General features: G+C 39.2%; 2 protein-coding genes across 3 annotated transcripts; both read left to right on the forward strand.

The window, feature by feature from the left end:
• The first annotated feature begins 766 nt into the window (after positions 1 to 766).
• LOC121870657 lies at positions 767 to 10,074 on the forward strand. Of its 2 annotated transcripts, XM_042372540.1 has the most exons (3): positions 767 to 1,110; positions 3,646 to 3,780; positions 4,856 to 10,074. In XM_042372540.1, exons 2-3 carry the CDS (start codon positions 3,668 to 3,670, stop codon positions 5,739 to 5,741), a joined length of 999 nt encoding a protein of 332 aa, XP_042228474.1. In that variant the 5' UTR covers positions 767 to 1,110; positions 3,646 to 3,667; the 3' UTR covers positions 5,742 to 10,074. The 2 variants fall into 2 exon arrangements, with proteins under 2 accessions (XP_042228474.1, XP_042228475.1); XM_042372541.1 differs by lacking the exon at positions 3,646 to 3,780.
• A 3,487-nt stretch (positions 10,075 to 13,561) lies between these two features.
• Positions 13,562 to 18,630, forward strand: LOC121870658 (acyl carrier protein, mitochondrial-like). The gene is made up of 4 exons (XM_042372542.1): positions 13,562 to 13,831; positions 16,481 to 16,591; positions 16,934 to 17,021; positions 18,193 to 18,630. The coding sequence occupies exons 1-4, from the start codon at positions 13,565 to 13,567 to the stop codon at positions 18,282 to 18,284; spliced, it is 558 nt and encodes a 185-aa protein (XP_042228476.1). The 5' UTR covers positions 13,562 to 13,564; the 3' UTR covers positions 18,285 to 18,630.
• Positions 18,631 to 19,812: the final 1,182 nt, after the last annotated feature.

Consider the following 19,812-nt stretch of genomic DNA (forward strand, 5'->3'; position numbering starts at 1 on the left):
TCTCTCTCTCTCTCTCTTTCCAAAAACACTGTCATGTCAACTCCTGATATGACCCTTTAAAACGCATTAGGGGAGATGACAGCGACCCATTATGCCAACAATGATCACAGCAGCGTCACTACGGCTCAGTGTTAGGAAAGTAGTGACTCCTAGAGCTGTTGGTATAGATTAAATATATTTGTCCATTATCTGTTGGAGTTTTTATTTTAGAATCTGATAATTTCAAGATATGAATAGACTGAAATATAGAGATAGAAAGACAAAGATAGAGAGATAAACGGAGATAGAGAAGGACAGACTAACTGACAGAGAAAGAACGGAGCTAGAGAGATGAAGAGTTGAGACAAACAGAATATCTCTGACTAATACTTCTCCTGTTATACGTGGCCGGTACTGCACTAGGCCGCCTTCACTTCCCCAAGTTGTAAAGGTAGGTATTCCTCTATAGCTGGATTTAAACTATAGTCATCCATATTATACTCTATTACATTTTCTTTTAAAACTATTGGCGTACGTTTTCTATGAATTCATGCGGCGAGGGAACAACTCTAGTGTTGTGGCTCTCCAAACATTGATTTGTCTGCACGTAGAGTTGCCGAATTATATTTACATCATACTTAATAAAACGCTCATAAATGAATCTCATCTTAGATATGTTAATTAAAGATTTAATTATCTTGAGTAAGTTGTAATGATGGCAGTCTTCAGAGGCGCCAGTATTAGAGAGGAGTTAATAATAGAAGTGAGAGGCGGTCGTGACTAGTAGCAACGGGGACCTCGGCCACTGCAATCCCTGAGTGAACACAACAAAACGTAACAGGAGTTCTTGGGACCACCACCTCACCACCTCCACCTCCTCTTCCCGCCCCCGTCTCCTTCCTCATACACACTCACACACACATCCAGGAGGTGAAATTAACTTGTGGATAATGTGAAGTGTTAAACGTCAAGATGAGAAATCCGCAGACTTAATATGTCTGTGTGTAGGGCTTGTGTGATGAAAAATACCTTGTAACCCCAAAGTCACTGAGGTGGATGTGTGCTACGCGACTCCAGTGGTGAGGGTCGTCATGCTACCCTCATTAACCTCAGATATCACCACAATATGAAGTAAGTTGTTGATTTGATCTGTTGTAGAGGTCAAGTTCCAGCTATTAAATATTTCCATTTTCCTTTAGAATTTTGTACTACAGCGACAAGTAGGTTAGTGAAGGTCATAACAATGTAGGATATTTTGTTGTACTTTCCCAGGAGCTTAGAGATGGCGCACGTATCAATACCTGTCCAGTAATACCATAACTCCACATATTAGTGACGCCATATAAACACAGGCCATTATAACAACAACTACGCCAATATCCTATACACAGTGAACGTTTTAAAAATCCCATTCCTCTTTTTCACAATTTATTTTAACAACTCTTAACACTGTGTATGATATGAAGCTAAATTTACCTGAATTTTATTAATATATGGACACACGTTGATATATATTTAGTTTAATCAGTAAAATTATCATTCATGTACACACTGATTCCTATGCACACACTGATTCCTATGTACACACTGATTCCTATGTACACCTTGATTCCTATGTACACCTTGAGTCCTATGTACACCCTGATTCCTAAGTACACACTGATTCCTATGCACACACTGATTCCTATGTACACACTGATTCCTATGTACACACTGATTCCTATGTACACACTGATTCCTATGTACACCTTGATTCATATGTACACCTTGATTCCTATGTACACCTTGATTCCTATGTACACCCTGATTCCTATGTACACCCTAATTCCTATGTACACCCTAATTCCTATGTACACCCTGATCCCTATGTACACACTAATTCCTATGTGCACACTGCCTCATAATGTACACACTTGACAGGTACACACATAGTTCAAGTATTAATTAATTTTAATAGTTTGATAAATAAATAAAGTATCGTACGAGGTTGTTAAGGTAATGTGAGTTTATGGTCTGACTGGACAATTATTGTTTGGGATTGTAACGTGAATTAATTGTTTTGTTTACGTGTGGTTAATTTGTTTGTCAATTGTGGTTGTTTGTGTGGTTAAAGTTGTTTGTTATTTGTCGTTAATTGTATTGTGGTTAAAGAATATCTGTTTGCCGTCTGGTGTTTGACTGTTTGCTTCTAGGGATGATGGTCACTGTTTCCTTTCTTGGATAACTTGTTTGTTTCCAGTTGTTTTATTATATATTTATTGATTACTTGTTTACACCACGAACGATTGTTTGACCCCTGGGCTGATTGTCACGAATTGTTTGCTTCATGTTGTTATTTGTTTGTCCAGTAATAAGTATTGTTTACCGTGTGTGTGTGTGTGTGTGTGTCTGTGTACGTGTGTGTGTGTACAGACAGGGCTAGGCAGGGTGGCTGTGAACGGTTCATTCTCTTTAATGTTAGTCGTGTAGGTGGTGACGGGGAGCTGTGTGTACTGTATGTATATGTATACGTCGATGTATATATCCGTATTTGTGTATGTATACGTCTGTTTGTATGCATGTATGTGTATATGATTGTGTACGTTTATGTGTATGTATTTATGGTTGTGTGTATACCACTGTGTATATACATGGCTGTTTTTGAGCCTGTGTATGTATTGATAATGATCAGCCAGACATAACAACTACAGCCGCTGTGTCCCTCAGCGAGGAAGTCTTGGCAAATTGTCTGTCAGATGTCCTTGAGTTGAGAGCCACTGTGGCGACTGTGTGGGTGTGTGTGTGTGTGAGTGTGTGGGTGGGTGTGTGTGTGTGTGTGTGTGTGTGTGTGTGTTAGTGTGTGTGTGTGTGTGTGTGTGTGTGTGTGTGTGTGTGTGTGTGTGTGTGTGTGTGTGTGTGTGTGTGTGTGTGTGTGTGTGTGTGTGTGTGTGTGTGTGTGTGTGTGTGTTAGTGTGTGTGTGTGTGTGTGTGTGTGTGTGTGTGTGTGTGTGTGTGTGTGTGTGTGTGTGTGTGTGTGTGTGTGTGTGTGTTAGTGTGTGTGTGTGTGTGGTGTGTGTGTGTTAGTGTGTGTGTGGGTGGGTGTGTTTGTTGGTGTGTGTGTGTGTGGGTGTGTGTGTGTTGGTGTGTGTGTGGGTGGGTGTGTTTGTTTGTGTGTGTGTGTGTGTGGGTGTGTGTGTGTGGGTGTGTGTGTTAGTGTGTGTGTGTGTGTGTGTGTGTGTTAGTGGGTGTGTGTGTGTGTTAGTGTGTGTGTGTGTGTGTGGGTGTGTGTTAGTGTGTGTGTGTTAGTGTGTGTGTGGTAGTGTGTGTGGTAGTGTGTGTGTGTGTGTGTGTGGGGTTTAATGCTGTGTTTGTGTGTTTTATCTGTTTGTGTTTGTATATATTTAAGTGTGAGTGGTGCAATTATGTTTGTAAGTGTACTTACGTTTTCATATCTGGTATGTATATATGTATGTATGTATGTATGTATATGTATGTATGTATGTATGTATGTATGTATGTTATGTATGTATATATGTATGTAAGTTTGTATGTAATGCATGTAATTTATGTATGGATGTATGTTATGTATGTTATGTATGTATGTATGTATGTATGTATATATGTATGTATGTATGTATGTATGTATGTATGTGCACCATCAGCCAGTAACCCCCGCCCTTCCCCCAGGTACACATAGGGAGACAGCATCATGCACTTCTGGATTGACAAGAGAAACGTTTGTGGTCAGAGACGGTCCCCTCTCACCCGGCCCTCGCCACCCTTCAAACCTCGCTACTGTCCTATGGTCACCCCCGTACACAGGTGGGTCCCCGTAGTCACCCCCGTACACAGGTGGGTCCCCGTAGTCACCCCCGTACACAGGTGGGTCCCCGTAGTCACCCCCGTACACAGGTGGGTCCCCGTAGTCACCCCCGTACACAGGTGGGTCCCCGTAGTCACCCCACAGGTGGTAGTCACCCCACACAGGTGGTCCCGTAGTCCCAGTCCCCCGTACACAGGTGGGTCCCACAGGTGGGTCCCTAGTCCCCCGTACACAGGTGGGTCCCCGTCACAGTCACCCCCTACCCCATACACAGGTGGGTCCCCAGTCACCCCCCGTCCCTCCGTAGTCACCCCCCACAGGGTCCCCGTAGTCACCCCTGTACACAGGTGGGTCCCCGTAGTCACCCCCGTACACAGTGTTCCCAGTCACCCCCGTACACAGGTGGTCCCCGTAGGTACACAGGTGGGTCCTCAGTCACCCCACACAGGTGTCCTAGTCACCCCCTTGCACCCATAAAGGTACACAGGTGGGTCCCCGTAGTCACCCCCTATATTTATATCTCACATACACATAAATACACACGGTACAGGGGGTCGTCTGTATCTGTGTATGGGTCGTGTGTACCTGTCCAGAGGGGTCGTGTGTACCTATGTAAAGGTCGTATGTACCTGTGTAGGGATTCGTGTGTACCTGGGTAGGGATTCGTGTGTATCTGTATGAGGGTCGTGTGTACATGTATAGGGGTTGTGTGTACCTGTGTAGTGGTCGTGTGTACCTGTATAAGTGTCGTGTGTACCTGTTTATAGGTCGTGTGTACCTGTTTATAGGTCGTGTGTACCTGTTTATAGGTCGTGTGTACCTGTGTAAGTGTCGTGTGTACCTGTATATGGGTCGCGTGTACCTGTTTTAGGGTCGTGTATACCTGTATAGGGGTCGTGTGTACCTGTGTAGGGGTCGTGTGTACCTGTATAGGAGTTGTGTGTATCTCTTGTGCTTCAATGACTACCCCCTCACACACACGCACACACATGGGTGGATATATAGAGATAGATGGACGGATAGATATATAAGCTGTCAGGTAGATGTATGGTAACGGTGTCGTTTCTTCGTCAGGTTCCAGCGAATAGAATCGATGCAGCTGGATGGTCGCCGGTGTGGCCAGGGACGCAGCAGTCGTCGCCTGGGGTCAGCCTCACGTCCTCCTACTGACGATGAGGATGACAGCGTCAGAGTCCACCTGGCGGACACCACCACGCCTTCTACCACGCCAGGGGAGGAGGTGTGTCTTACGCGCCTCAACGTCCCCTCCACCCACGCCTCCTCCCGCAGAACCTCCGCCAATTCCTCCGTCTACTCCCGCATGCCCGACAACTTCAACCTCTTCCGAATGGGCGGCATCAATTGGTGCTTGTGGACGGCGTTCATTGTCATCACCATGTTGCTGGTGCCCGCCCATCTCTACCTCAAGAACTCCAACTACCGCGGGGAGCTGATCGGTATCTTGTTCGTCATCATCCTGCTCTTCTTGGTGTGTTTTTCAGTGTCGCTCTTCCACACCAAGACCCGCGCCATCCTCCTTCACCGCCTCAACCTGGAGGACGACGCCCGGGGTTGTACTCTCGACTCTGAAACCGCCTCACCCTCGCGCCGGCGACCTCTGTTCCCCTCCACCACACTCACCAACAACCGCTTGCCTCGACACCTCTCTTACCCTCTCGTGCGGGTCTCAATGTCCTCACCTGATCTCCTCATCAATGGACAGACCACAAGCGCCACGGAGAGAGTTGGTCGCTCACACCCCCACGTCACGCGAGGGACCCTCAACGGCGTCCTGAGGTCGTACGAACTCACTGATCAGAGGCCACAGGCGTCTCCTGCCACTGATGCAGGCAGTGACCCGCCACCCTACCACTTGGCCATCCTCCTACCCACGCCCACCCACTCCCCAAACTCCAGAGAGTGTGAGACGCCCCCGCCCGCCTACGAAATCGTGCAGTGACGTCACAGTTATGCTGGCTGTAACAAAATAGTGACCACAAGACACATGAAGTTGTATGTATCGTGAGTTACAATTTTGACCAAGTTACGCCTAGGTGTTGAGCCACGCTTGTGCATCACATAGTGTGGCCAGCCAGCCAAGGAAACAACACCAGGGACCTATACAGGAGGCGACGCTGCCGAGGTAACATCCCCACATCTGCTCACACGTCACACACACGAGTGAAGCCACACGAATCTACTTTTTATTTTGCCTTGAGATAAGTGTTAGCTTACTGTATCGTCGTGTGACAAACAAAAAAAAGCATCAGAGTGAAACACAAACAGAAGCAAGTAAATCAACCCAATTTGTGATGAGGATCTACTTAACAGAACTAACAGCAACACGTCTTTCAGTTAATCAAACCAAAGTGAGAGTAAACACACTTTAACATTAAAATTATCTGATCTTTCAACATTACGACACTGAAAAGTGTTAAAATAGGTGTTACTCCAGCATAACCTTTAAAACATCTTTAAGGACAATGGGTTTAACCTTTGAAAATGATGCTTTAACCCTCTAAAGAAGGTGGCTTAAACCATCGTATCGTTCTAAAATGGGTTAAATCATCATCTTCAAAGATTTAAATATTCACCTTTAAAGAGTTAAAACCATTATCTTCAGAGGGTTAAAACCATCGTCCTCAAAGGGTTAAAACCATCGTCCTGATAGGGTTATCAATCGTCCTCAAAGGGTTAAAACCACCATCTTCAAAGGATTAAATTCATTCTAAAACAGGGGTTTATATATCAATCACGGCTTTGTTTAGTGGTTTCGGTCGATGCTGCCACCCATGGGCTCAAAATAGTATTAACATTAAGACGACAGGCTGAAAGATTCCGCTTGGGAGGATTATCATGAACCTAGTTATCAAAAAATAATAATCTAGCCGGTAATGGGATAATCCAGAAAGCAGTTGGATAATTTATCACGTCAATTAAATAATTCAAGATAAAATTACATGTACATTCAAAGTATTACCTAAATTATCTGGGCATAATCTAAATAATTCAAATTGGGATAAAAATTGGGATTTTACCTAAATTAGCTGTAAATCATAAGGTAACTAAATTATCAAAGCGGTCTTTACATATTTGAGAATTATACCCAAACCAATCTACGTGGTGCCTGAAATAATTACTTGATAATTTTAAGTAACATGTACAGATAACACTGAAAGGCTCCAAATATATATAAAAAACAGTATATAATATTAGGCAGTGACAATGTACGGAAAGCTTTAATTAATAGCTAAGATAACCAAAAAAAAACACTATTTGGAAAGTTTCGTTGTAAACCAGTTCGTTATTCATTGTATATACTAGGTTAATGTAGGTCCACAGCTCCTAGATAACGAACACTATTCTTGTTTTTACGTTTGGCAAATGTTAAAGTTTATGTTATAGGGAGTTAAGACGAGGATTCCATTGTTAAGTTATTGGTATTTCAATCTTCTTGTTGCTATTAACGGTTCGATATCCTAACGTTAACCGCCTTGTATGGTAGATAACGTTATGATATCGGAACCTAAACCACTAAAACGATTAACATACCGATATCCTAACGTTAACCACTTGATTTTTTTTTGTTAATAATTGGGGATGAAATTCTTTAAATATTTTGTTGTGATTCCGGGTCCTGTTTACTGATACTTCAAATCTTAATAGAAAAAAATAATGAATCAAATAAACTGATCATAATCAAACGTTAGTAAGTCATATCTAGTATATATTTTTTTTTAAGGAATCTGTATGAATGTTTGTGATTCATTGTGTGAATAGAAATTTACAGAGAAAAGTGCGTGTGTATTTTGAGTCTGTATGGAGAAATGTCTGTATGTATCTTGGTGTGTGTGTGTGTGTATGTGTATGTGTTTGTGTGTTACTCTATACGGTCATGTGTGTGATATTTGTTTGTGAATCTGTCTGTACGAATGTTTGTGTTTGCGTATGTGTGTTTATCTAGTATTAACCAAACTTAACTAGAGATTTTGTAGGTCTTTCAACTTCGTGTATTCTACTATTTAAGAATAACGAATTTCTCGTGTGATTGTTAACGTGTGAAAAAATACTTCATCGAGAGTTTTGTGTCAGATAACTTACATAAAAGAAATGAAATGCAAAGAAAAATATATAACATACATTGATGAGTTGAAACTAAGCGTAGTAACCTGCTAAGAATATTGTGTTTATTTCGGGGAGAAACATACTCGAACAATATGCATATAGTGATTCAGAGCCTTTAGCGGCATGATCTCTGACTTATTTCTAATTTACATTATTTTGAGCATATAGAGGAAGAAAATAACACCACTATAACGCCATAACATAACCCATGCAGTAAGAGGAGTTTACCAAGCGCACTGTAGCAGCAGCCGCACCTTACCCCGTCTTAGCTTGCTTCTTTTGCTGTTATTATGCCGTTAAGGCTCCCATATCCGTCATTTTTATGGATATGTATAATCTACATGTCATCAGTATTGAAGATTCTAGCTTAGATGTGTCACGATGAGAAGGAATATTCACTTTTGGTAGTTTATTTTTCAACGCTCACTCAACGAAGGTGGAACGGGTGGCAGCTCCCATTTGGCAGCGAATGCCTGTGAATTTTTTTTTTTTTTTTGGGTGGTCACTGCGAGCATTTACGTTGTGCCTGATACTTGATCGTGTTATAATCACGCTCCCACATTGCTAAAGCAGGCTTAGATCTTGATAATGTTGCTACCAAGAGCCATGAAAGGGGAAGTAACGTGACTGTGTTTATCTGTGACTTGAGATAACAGGGGAACACTCACGGGTCTCTGTTCTTCACCATCACCTGCCGACCTGTGTTAGTAAGCCAGACTGCTGTAGTTATAGGAAACAGTAAATGAGAATAGAATTGAAGCGAGACGTGTGATTCGGTTTAGTATAAGACTCATATTGGTTAGTTTACAGTTGTATCTACTTATGCACATACAGAAGTGATTTACATATACATACACTGTAGAGGAATGGAAGGCTCATGGATACACACACGAAAAACTGACACACACACACACACACACACACACACACACACACACACACAATGAGTGGAGATTGAATATTTCCACGAGAGGCCAAGATGGACGGAGGCGGGTCCTCAACAAACCATCAACTCTCAACATCATTATACACTCATGGTATTGTAAACTTACTTACGGTGATAGATTAAAAACGACCACAATTGTAAACACGTTGTAAAAATATGTTGAGAGACATTTTTGAAGGTTTTGGTAGGGCGGTAACCAGTCAATACAGTTTAGTTTTGTTTTTCGGTGAATGGCTGACATTATATGACCGTCATTGAAGTATGGGAATGTAATTGATTGTGGAAATTAACCTTCTTTTGTGAACGCTATGAACATAATTCTTCCATGCTTATGAAGGGAGTATTAGATGAAGTATTTTATGGAATGATAGTGGTTACAACAGCATCCACGTTGACCACCTAAGCTGTAACACTGACTCGACGGATCCAGCATTGAGAAATTCCTGGGCTTTATCGATTTAATCTGTGTTGTGTCTCCTGTCTCGGCATTTACCAAGATCCAGGGTTTTCTTGCACGATCTTTAACCCTTTAATAGCCCTAAGTTTAATATCCTAGCTTTAGGGAAGTAATTGCTGCTTAATTTAAATATATTTCATGAGACGCAAATTTACCTAACTTAACCTAACCTACGTCTTGGTAATAAGAGAGGGGAAGTGTGTGAGAAAACTGGGGCAGATGCTTGAATGGCAAAGGAAGCGTCGAGGCAGACACCCAGGGAATAGTCCACGTGGCTATGGTCGCTTATTTTGGGAAGCAACGTTATTTTATTCATTGGACTAGGGAAGTTTGATCAATAATTATCGCTTTTCCAAATACTATTAATACTTCATTATTTCCGTTCTTTGATAAGCTTGGAATAATTATGTTTGCAGTGTTGATCCCTTGAAATTATTTGGTTATTGATTCGCGGCTTTAGCCATACATATCAAGACCCACTGGAGAAATTAGCCGCTGAAACCCTCCAGCAATGACGCAATACAAGATATTACGGAACCTGTGAGAACTTTGTACAAGGACTGTGTGATTACAAGTAGGGTTAGTGAGCGAGTGTTGGTGATGTAACTGCTCAGAGTACAACCTGTATTAACGCACAACTTCACTAGTTTCAAGGGGTTGTCCGCCCAGCCTAGAGTTGTTGGCTAGGCTGTTGCTGTTGCTCTCACTCACGCCCTCACCCACCCACCCACACCATTCACTATTAGTATATATATATATATATATATATATATATATATATATATATATATATATATATATATATATATATATATATATATATATCATTAATTCCGTCTTTTATATCCTCATAAATTAAAGGACAGTTACAAAAAATAAATTCAAACATGAAAAAAATACTGCCAGCTACTTAATGTTTTGTGGTCAAGTTATGCTATCCTAGTCACCTCATGTGTTCCAAGCCTCGCTTCACCAGCTAGTATCCCCAAAATAATGTACAAAATAAAGTACGTATTAAAAAATAACATTTATCCTTGACTGTGTGATATTCAGTCTGTGATTACACTTCAGTATTGTGTGAAGGGGTGTGTGGTATGGGTGACGGGGAGAGCCGGCAGAATACGAGGTAACAGCGTGTAGTCACGGGAAAAATTATAGTTAAGTGTTGTCGCAGGAAATATGGTTAAGTTTAAAACTGCTGACCCTCAAAAACCTTTTGCACTAAAGCGAAAACATATGTTACCTTTTGAAATAAATATTTTATAAACAAGCTATTTTAATTGTCCTTTATATACCAAAACAAATGTACTGACACACCCTTACGCCTTCATATGACAACTATACCAAAAATGAGTAAGAATATTCAAAGATAATCTCCAGGTGTTTGAAACGGGTATATTTTATTTTAAAAGCGTTGAACTCCCAGGTAAGTCAAATAAGAAGACATTTTACTCTGAATTTCGGATGAACAAGATGAGAAGGAAGATTATCACAATGTTTAGAACAAATATTTGATCGGCACGAATATTCAAAGACTGAGTGGCTCAGTCTTGTAGGAAGGTTCACTGTCTTGCAGGAGGGCTCACTGTCTTGTAGGAAGGTTCACTGTCTTGAAGGAAGGTTCACTGTCTTGCAGGAGGGCTCACTGTCTTGTAGGAAGGTTCACTGTCTTGAAGGAAGGTTCACTGTCTTGCAGGAGGGCTCACTGTCTTGTAGGAAGGTTCACTGTCTTGAAGGAAGGTTCACTGTCTTGCAGGAGGGCTGTCTTGTAGGAAGGTTCACTGTCTTGTAGGAAGGTTCACTGTGTATCTTGAAGGAAAGGTTCACTGTCTTGTAGGAAGGTTCACTGTCTTGTAGGAAGGTTCACTGTCTTGTAGGAAGGTTCACTGTGTATGCTTGTAGGAAGGTTCACTGTCTTGAAGGAAGGTTCACTGTCTTGCAGGAGGGCTCACTGTCTTGTAGGAAGGTTCACTGTCTTGTAGGAAGGTTCACTGTCTTGTAGGAAGGTTCACTGCCTTGTAGGAAGGTTCACTGTCCTGTAGGAAGGTTCACTGTCTTGTAGGAAGGTTCACTGTCTTGTAGGAAGGTTCACTGTCTTGTAGGAAGGTTCACTGTCTTGTAGGAAGGTTCACTGTCTTGTAGGAAGGCTCACTGTCTTGTAGGAAGGTTCACTGTCTTGAAGGAAGGTTCACTGTCTTGTAGGAAGGTTCACTGTCTTGTAGGAAGGTTCACTGTCTTGTAGGAAGGTTCACTGTCTTGTAGGAAGGTTCACTGTATCTTGTAGGAAAGTTCACTTTCTGTCTTGTAGGAAGGTTCACTGTCTTGTAGGAAGGTCTCACTGAAGGAAGGTTCACTGTCTTAGGAAGGTTCACTGTCTTGAGGAGGCTCACTGTCTTGTAGGAAGGTTCACTGTCTTGTAGGAAGGTTCACTGTCTTGTAGGAAGGTTCACTGTCTTGTAGGAAGGTTCACTGTCCTTGTAGGAAGGTTCACTGTCTGTCTTGTAGGAAGGTTCACTGTCTTGTAGGAAGGTTCACTGTCTTGTAGGAAGGTTCACTGTCTTGTAGGAAGGTTCACTGTCTTGTAGGAAGGTTCACTGTCTTGTAGGAAGGTTCACTGTCTTGTAGGAAGGTTCACTGTCTTGTAGGAAGGTTCACTGTCTTGTAGGAAGGTTCACTGTCTTGTAGGAAGGCTCACTGTCTTGAAGGAAGGTTCACTGTCTTGTAGGAAGGTTCACTGTCTTGTAGGAAGATTCACTGTCTTGTAGGAGTTCACTTCTTGTAAGATGAACAAAATAAGCATGAACTTCTCTCATCGTTAAACACGTGAGAACTCTTTTTCATACATACATCTCATACAACTCATTCATACATCTCATACAACTCATTCATACATTACATACAACTCATTCATACATTACATACAACTCATTCATACATTACATACATTCACTGTTGTTGATAAATATATAGACAGAATAAAGAGAGAGAGAAACACACAGAGAGAGAATTAGCGAGAGAGATAGACAGATATTCCGTAAAACTATCTCATAAAGTTTGTCATTGGTTCAGTATGTATAGAGACAATGCCGGTAAACAGTTTAGCTTGCATATAGACAATGTAGGTATTGGGTAAATAGTCCGTGTAGATATACCATTTCCACAGGTATACCTAGACAGTGAAGGTATAGTGTACCTAGACAGTGAAGGTATAGTGTACCTAGACAGTGAAGGTATAGTGTACCTAGACAGTGGAGGTATAGTGTACCTAGACAGTGGAGGTATATAAATAATATCCAGACACTACAGGTATATAAACGATGAACTTAGACAGTATTGTTGGTGTTTAACATTAATCTTGATAATATCGAGAAGAAAATAACGTAGATATATACTATATAGGAAACAATACAGTATAGTGCATACTAACATCAGCGCCATCTATTAAATAAAATCTAAACTACGCGACATTGACGGGGGAACTATCATAAAATGTGCTTCATATTCTATAGTTCAATTATTATGTGTTCTTAATAAGTTTGAGTGTTTCATTTGCTTAATTGTATATATATTTCATTTAATTAATGTTCCGTATGAATTATCTATACAACAATGTCCCGTAGAAGTAAGTAAAATAAAGCACTTGCCTAAGTTGCCAGGCTATGGGACAGGTTCATCTAAAGCTCATATGATATTTATGTTAACTTAAGAAAGCACAGGAAGTATTAGCAACACTTATTTATGATATATACACTATTAACATGGTGAGTACAACAGGTGTATGATTAAGGTAGTAAAAGCCTGACAGGTAATGAGAAAACCTTTGAGTTAGAAAAATTATCATACTACAATAATAGGAATGTATTGTATTATAAACTATGCAGATATACAGTTTATTTTGAGTCTAGAAGTACAGTATATTGTTTCCTATGTCGACAGTGGAAGTTCTTACACCAGTGGTAAAGAGTTGAGGCATATACTGTACTTCCTTACGTTATTAATGTAACTTTGGACTTTTTCTTCAACACAGTACAATATCAACAGTCAGTAGTCATTAAAAGTGGTATCGAAAAAAAATAAATTCTGTGGTATTGATTTACATGTTAGTACTTCATTTTACGGTATATTTCCACAACCAATGTAACTTACATTGTATTGTGTGCCTGCATTGAGTATATTAATGCTGAAATGTACAGTATACCTTCATGTATGATATAATTTGACTGAATACATATTATTATTATTACAGAATGAAGACATGGAGCTGGGAGAGGCTGCCAGGTTGGTGTTAAGGGAGGCAGCTGTTGGGTCTCCTGCCTCACTCAGCGGTGGACCATCACAGCAGCTGTACACCACCACTAAAATGGCTTCACTAACTCGATCTCGGCTCTTTACTGCTCTCATCAGACCTTCCGTATTGGCTGCAAGAATCCCCAGAGTTACACCAGTAGGATGTCTGTACAGTATGAAGGCGAGGAATGATAGATTGAGTAGAAGTAACCTGTTAACAGCAGTACAGCACCAGGTATGTTGAACCTCGCCGGCGTGATTATAATGAAATACTTTTATATTTAATGCGTTTTGATGATGAAATATGTATTATTATTGTTAATTAAGATAGTATAAGTATTGTATTATTATCATTAATGTGGTAGAGGCTGTGGTTTGGTCACTGTGGTATTTTATTAGAGTCTTAGTTAAACATTAAGGAACCAACATTATCAGTAAATATTGTTGTAGCACATGAGGTAAAGCTGGGGGTCTTAGAGCATTAAAACTAACTTAATATTAATCATATTTCTTGTGGCACAGATTTCATTAATTGCAGTGTTTTAGTTGTAATGAACCAGTAAGTACCTGTATAGTACTCATTTTTACAGTACTCATTAGTTTATTTGTTTTAGCAGCAATGAACCACTGAGTACCTATATAGTACTCAGTTTTACATTTCTAAATAGTTTATTCCTGCAGTAACATTTGGAGAGTACGGTATCACACATTAACCAGGAATTTTAGGAGATTTTTCTGTAGGAGACATAGTTTACGTACCTCATGAAAATCCCGCAAAGTGACGAGGAATTAATTTTTATTATTATTTTGGGGGTTTTTTTGCGATTTTTTTTTCATTGTAAATAGTAAACCACGGTGATGCACTGTGTATGTGTGTAATGTTTCACTTAATTCATGTGACCACTTCCTAAACTTGATCCCAGCCGTAACGTCGTCTTGTATAATACAGTCTCGGTATATACTGAATCAGATTGAAGAGGAACCCACTTGTTATATATATTTTAGATTAGTTAGGTAGAAATTGGTTAGGTTAGGTAGAAATTGGTTATGTAAGGTAGAAATTGGTTAGGTTAGATAGAAATTGGTTAGGTTAGGTAGAAATTGGTTAGGTTAGATAGAAATTGGTTATGTAAGGTAGAAATTGGTTAGGTTATGTAGAAATTGATTAAGTTAGATAGAAATTGGTTAGGTTAGATAGAAATTGGTTAGGTTAGGTAGAAATTGATTAAGTTAGATAGAAATTGGTTAGGTTAGATAGACATTGGTTAGGTTAGGTAGAAATTTGTAATGATAAAAATTGATACAGTACTTTTGAGTGAGTAGCTTCATCATTTATGGGGATTTCATGTGTAAAGAAAGTGTTCCCCTTATATATATTATCAGTCTCTTGTGAGTAACCGTTCGTGCCCACCTCCTCTTGTGAGTAACCGTTCGTGCCCACCTCAATCACCTTTTTTGAAGCCACAAGTTTAGGAATTTTAATTTTTATATTTTTGTGTCTCATACTTTTTCGTCATACAGATCATCTACGTAACCTACCCTACCTAACCTAACTTGCCTATTGTAGATTAAAAAGGTATTAGGTAATTTCTTCTTGTTAGGTCGGTTCATGTTATCTCGGATTAATGATACAATATATGCAGGAGCCGTTCACATGGCATCATCACTTTAAGCAAAAAAAGGTGGTAGATGAATGTTGATTTTCTATAAACTGTCTTTGATTTATGAATATTATTATCCACAGAAAGAAATATTGAAATATCCCCAAATATGAAGGTGTGAATCCATAAATATTTTTTTTTTTATTGTGAATTATCCCCATGTGTTTGCACTCCATTCTAAATTTAATAAATCATTTAGCAACGACGAAATTAAACATTAAATATGGCATCCCCAAAGTGAAGGGTTTAAATAATAGAATATTTACCTCCACTGTACATATGTTAAAAACTGATGGTAAATTTTAAAATATAAACAACAATAAAATAAGAAATACTCCACCAAAATCAGAATATTTATACTGTATTAATTAAGGCTCCTATAGTTGGTTTAGACAGTTTTGTTCTTCTCTGTATAGCTTGAACCATTACAGTGTCAGTTGTACTTCAGTCAACATTGTGTTTTTCTTCATGACTCGGTATCTGTTATAACCTTACTGGATGAGTTTTTCAATTATTAACACCAAGATAATTGTTTATTTTTCCTTTTATTTCAGTAGTGTACAGTATTGTATTTTTAATTGTTTGTCTCAGTATTGGCTAGTTAGGATGGCTAGTAAGCTGATAATTGGTGATATGGTAAATAGAAATCATTAACTATACAGTATGTATTTAATTAACTCAATTTACAAAGTCAGTTCAGGAATTTCTTGCTATGTGTTTTTATCCCAGAATTTTGTAAACGGTGTATAACCTGGTTGAGTTTGTATTGTGGGAGCATTTAAATATATCTTTATTATATTAGTGTATATATTATGTATAAAAACAAGGTCTCTTAATAAAAGCAGATAAGACGACAATGTCCACGTAGATACGGTCAAAGAGTTACAGAGACGGACATAACAGAGAGGGTGATGAAGATCTGCCAGTTGTACAATCCTCTGTGTGAAGAGGTGGAGGTAATGATGGCAAAACTCTTTTAGACTTCTCAGCATTTTCTGTCCACCTGGGTCAATGACTCTCCCAGCATTTTCTGTCCACCTGGGTCAATGACTCTCCCAGCATTTTCTGTCCACCTGGGTCAATGACTCTCCCAGCATTTCCTGTCCACTTGTGGCACTTTTCTCTCCTCATAATTCTTTCTCCTACCCCTCCCCCTCCTTCCCCATGTTGAATGTCATTTTACTATAGCCTCTCAATACTGTAGTTTGATTTTCTACTTTCAGACCTCAGGAAGCGTTCGTAGTTACAGTGCCAAGGAACCTCTGACGCTCGACATGATCCAGCAGAGAGTCTTGCTAGTCCTCAGGCTCTACGATAAAGTCAACTCTGATAAGGTATAATGTCTCGCTTATTTTTTAAAACTACCAAAAACATTATAATTACATCATAGATTCCTTGGCATAATTGAAATATAATTGCATGATATATAATTCTTATTAGTTGAGGTTTATTAGTTTCCTTGGCATAATTGAAATATAATTGCATGATATACTGTATGTCTTATTAGTTGAGGTTTATTTGTGTATAAAATAATAGCCTCACATATAATTAATTTTAGTGAGTTTCCTTGATTAATGGTTTAACATATAGTTTTATTTAGTTGAGTTTATTTTAGTGTATTCTTAGATGATATAAGTCAGAGTTTGGAGATAATAACTAATTTATCTTTGTCTCAGTTGACAGTCGAGTCCCACTTTATGCAAGACCTGGGCCTTGATTCCCTAGACCACGTGGAAGTTATCATGGCCATGGAGGACGAGTTTGGTGTGTATTGACTTCTTTCCATATAATCCATCTTGTGGGGGTTTTACATCTAGTGGACCCTCAATATAATGGATTTTCTTCTCTATATAGTTCGTTAGATGGGGGTTTTACATCTAGCGGACCCTCGATATAACAAACTTTCTTCTCCATGTCGTCTTTTAAATAGAGGTTCCGCTGTAGTTCTTTGATCTTATTGTATAGGTATATAAATGCTCCCCTGGGGTATACTGTTGGAGCTGCTGGTCAGAGAAAATAGAAAGATTTTTAAATAGTTATTCTGGCAACCATTTTTCTCAGCTGTTTGTCATATGAAGAAGCTAAGATTATGTGGATAACCATTTCTGTCAGCAGTCAGTCAATAGGAGAAAACTAGGTACAGTAAAGTCAACTACTAAAGTTCGTTTGCCTCTCTCCCTGAACCACGAATCCTGAGATTGACTCATGAATCTGAAGCATTTATGGACAGAATAATGTATTGGTATATTGCTTCAGGTTCAAGAGTCTGAATCTCAGTACAGTAGTAACATTACATCAGTCTCCAGAATGTGACAAAGTACCTGTGTCATGGTTATATATATATATAGGCTCTCAGTACATCTTTGATCATGAAGGGAAGGTTAAAAAATAAAGTTAAGAATAAATTTATTAAGGCATAGATGACATAGAAATTAACATAGAAGAAAGAGATGATTTAATACTCGTGTGTGGGAAGCCAGGTCCTATACACAGGTTAATCTCTTTGTCAACACCAAAATATGGATCTGGTCGCCATACGTGAATGCTAAATTGATTCTTTCCTCCACTGTTAATTTTTTGGCCATTTTTATTGATTAGTTATGTTTCCCTCACCTGGAAAGAAAAAATGACAAGAACTTTCATTTTTCTATTCAGTGTGACCTATGAGAGAGACGGTACAGTATACCCAGCTCACATTATTCCTGGTTCTGAATGTTTTACTGTTTCTTGATAGTGGACTTTAAATGTAGTAAAACTGAGAACATAAGAGGAAAATTTCAATATATTTTATGGGTGTACATGAGTGGCAACTTCTTATTATCCTGATGTATTTGTCAAACTTTTATTTTGAGATATAAGGGAGTGTTTTAGTATGAATTAATGTCAATAAATGTAGTTTTTTCAGAGTAATCGAGTAATTTTTTACATCCGACAGGTTTTGAAATCCCAGACGGTGATGCAGAGAAACTCTTACGACCGGCTGACATCATCCGATACGTGGCAGACAAGGAGGATATTTATGACTAAGATCCCATAATAGTGAAGCAAATTTTGGTCAGGCTAAAAAAAGTCCTGCACGTGGTAGCTGCAGGAAGATGGGCCTCGGACTCTGGCCAGCCTTGTTGTGCAATGGTTCTGTATTGTGATGACGACGAGGTGTGTATGAAGTTGTACATAATTCTAATTAAGAAGGCTATGTCCACACACATGAAAATAAAACTTAACTTTAAAAATTGGTCCAATGTTTTTATTTTTGGGTTAGTCATTGAGGAAAAAAAATTAATTGTTAGCAGTTTAGTTTTGCCAGCGTTCCCACACAAATACCTGTAATTAATAGTTTATGTGTACAGATGCTAAATAAAAGTTGAGTGTTCTTGGTGTTTAAGTCCTTATTGGGTCATATACCTGGTACAAGAACCTCTGTACCCCAGGACTTGAGGAAGAGTGGCTCACCTCCCCACACAAAAAGTCAGTTAAAATAATTGCAATAAAGGTTGAGAGATGTATTGATCAAATATTTATGTGTCAGTGATAGAGAGAACCAAGGAGGGAAGAAATATAAGCTATGTTTTTAGAAAAAGTATATGAGAGTTGTAGGAAGACCTTGTGAGGAATGTTAACTATGGAATGTTTGCAAAAGAATTTACAGTGGAGGTAGAGAGTGTGTGAGAGAGGGAGAATTGAGGGTACAGGTTTTATGATAATTTGTCACTTTCATCATAAACCTAACCTAGGCTCCATCGCCTCCAAAATAAAGACATTACTGTATTATCAAAATTTAATAAATCTAACTCGGTATTCCATAGACCGGCGAGGAAATGTACACCCACCAGGATGAGTAACTCGGCTATGGACCAGAGGTGCTCTCGAGTCACCTTGTTTATTTACTGTTTGTGTAGAGGTGAACAACAAGAATGGTGGACAAGATTATAATTGGAGACATAGTGACACAAAGGTAGGTGTCTCCTGTATGCGAGTGAGGCAGCCCTGCCAGTTGAATCTGAGGAAGAGTTAGAAAGATCAGACTTTATTGGTTGACTACATTTATCTTCTCTGCCAATCTTGAGGGTTTTCTGTGAACATTGACGAAACTACGATTCAAACCACAAATGAGCTAAGTTAAAGAAAAATATAGGTTTAGAGGAAATATAATGGAATTTGTGTCTTGTGTGAGATTAAAGACACATCACATTACTATGACTGAAATAAGCACAAGAGTATAGTACATTACATTATGTCAGCTACTTGTGTATGAATGTTTAAAACTCTTGGTACAGTACGTATTATTAATTCGGGTTGGGGGGGGGGGGGTCAGGTTAATACTGAGTGTATGGTAGATAAAGAATTTGAGTCAGATATCAGAATTATTTGGTAGTATTTAAAGAGGAGAAAGTGAGAAGTTAAATTAAGCAGACATGAAGTTTGAGATTATTTCAAAAGTTATCTTGAATTTTGTGTAGTTTAGCTGTATAGTCCACCACCATTATTACCATGTTAAAAATCTATGGTATGCTTCAGTGTCCAACAATGTTAAGAAATTTACAGTATGCCTCGT

Source organism: Homarus americanus, unplaced genomic scaffold, assembly GCF_018991925.1.
Source record: "Homarus americanus isolate GMGI-L3 unplaced genomic scaffold, GMGI_Hamer_2.0 scaffold56333, whole genome shotgun sequence".
NCBI classification, from domain to species: Eukaryota; Metazoa; Arthropoda; class Malacostraca; order Decapoda; family Nephropidae; genus Homarus; species Homarus americanus.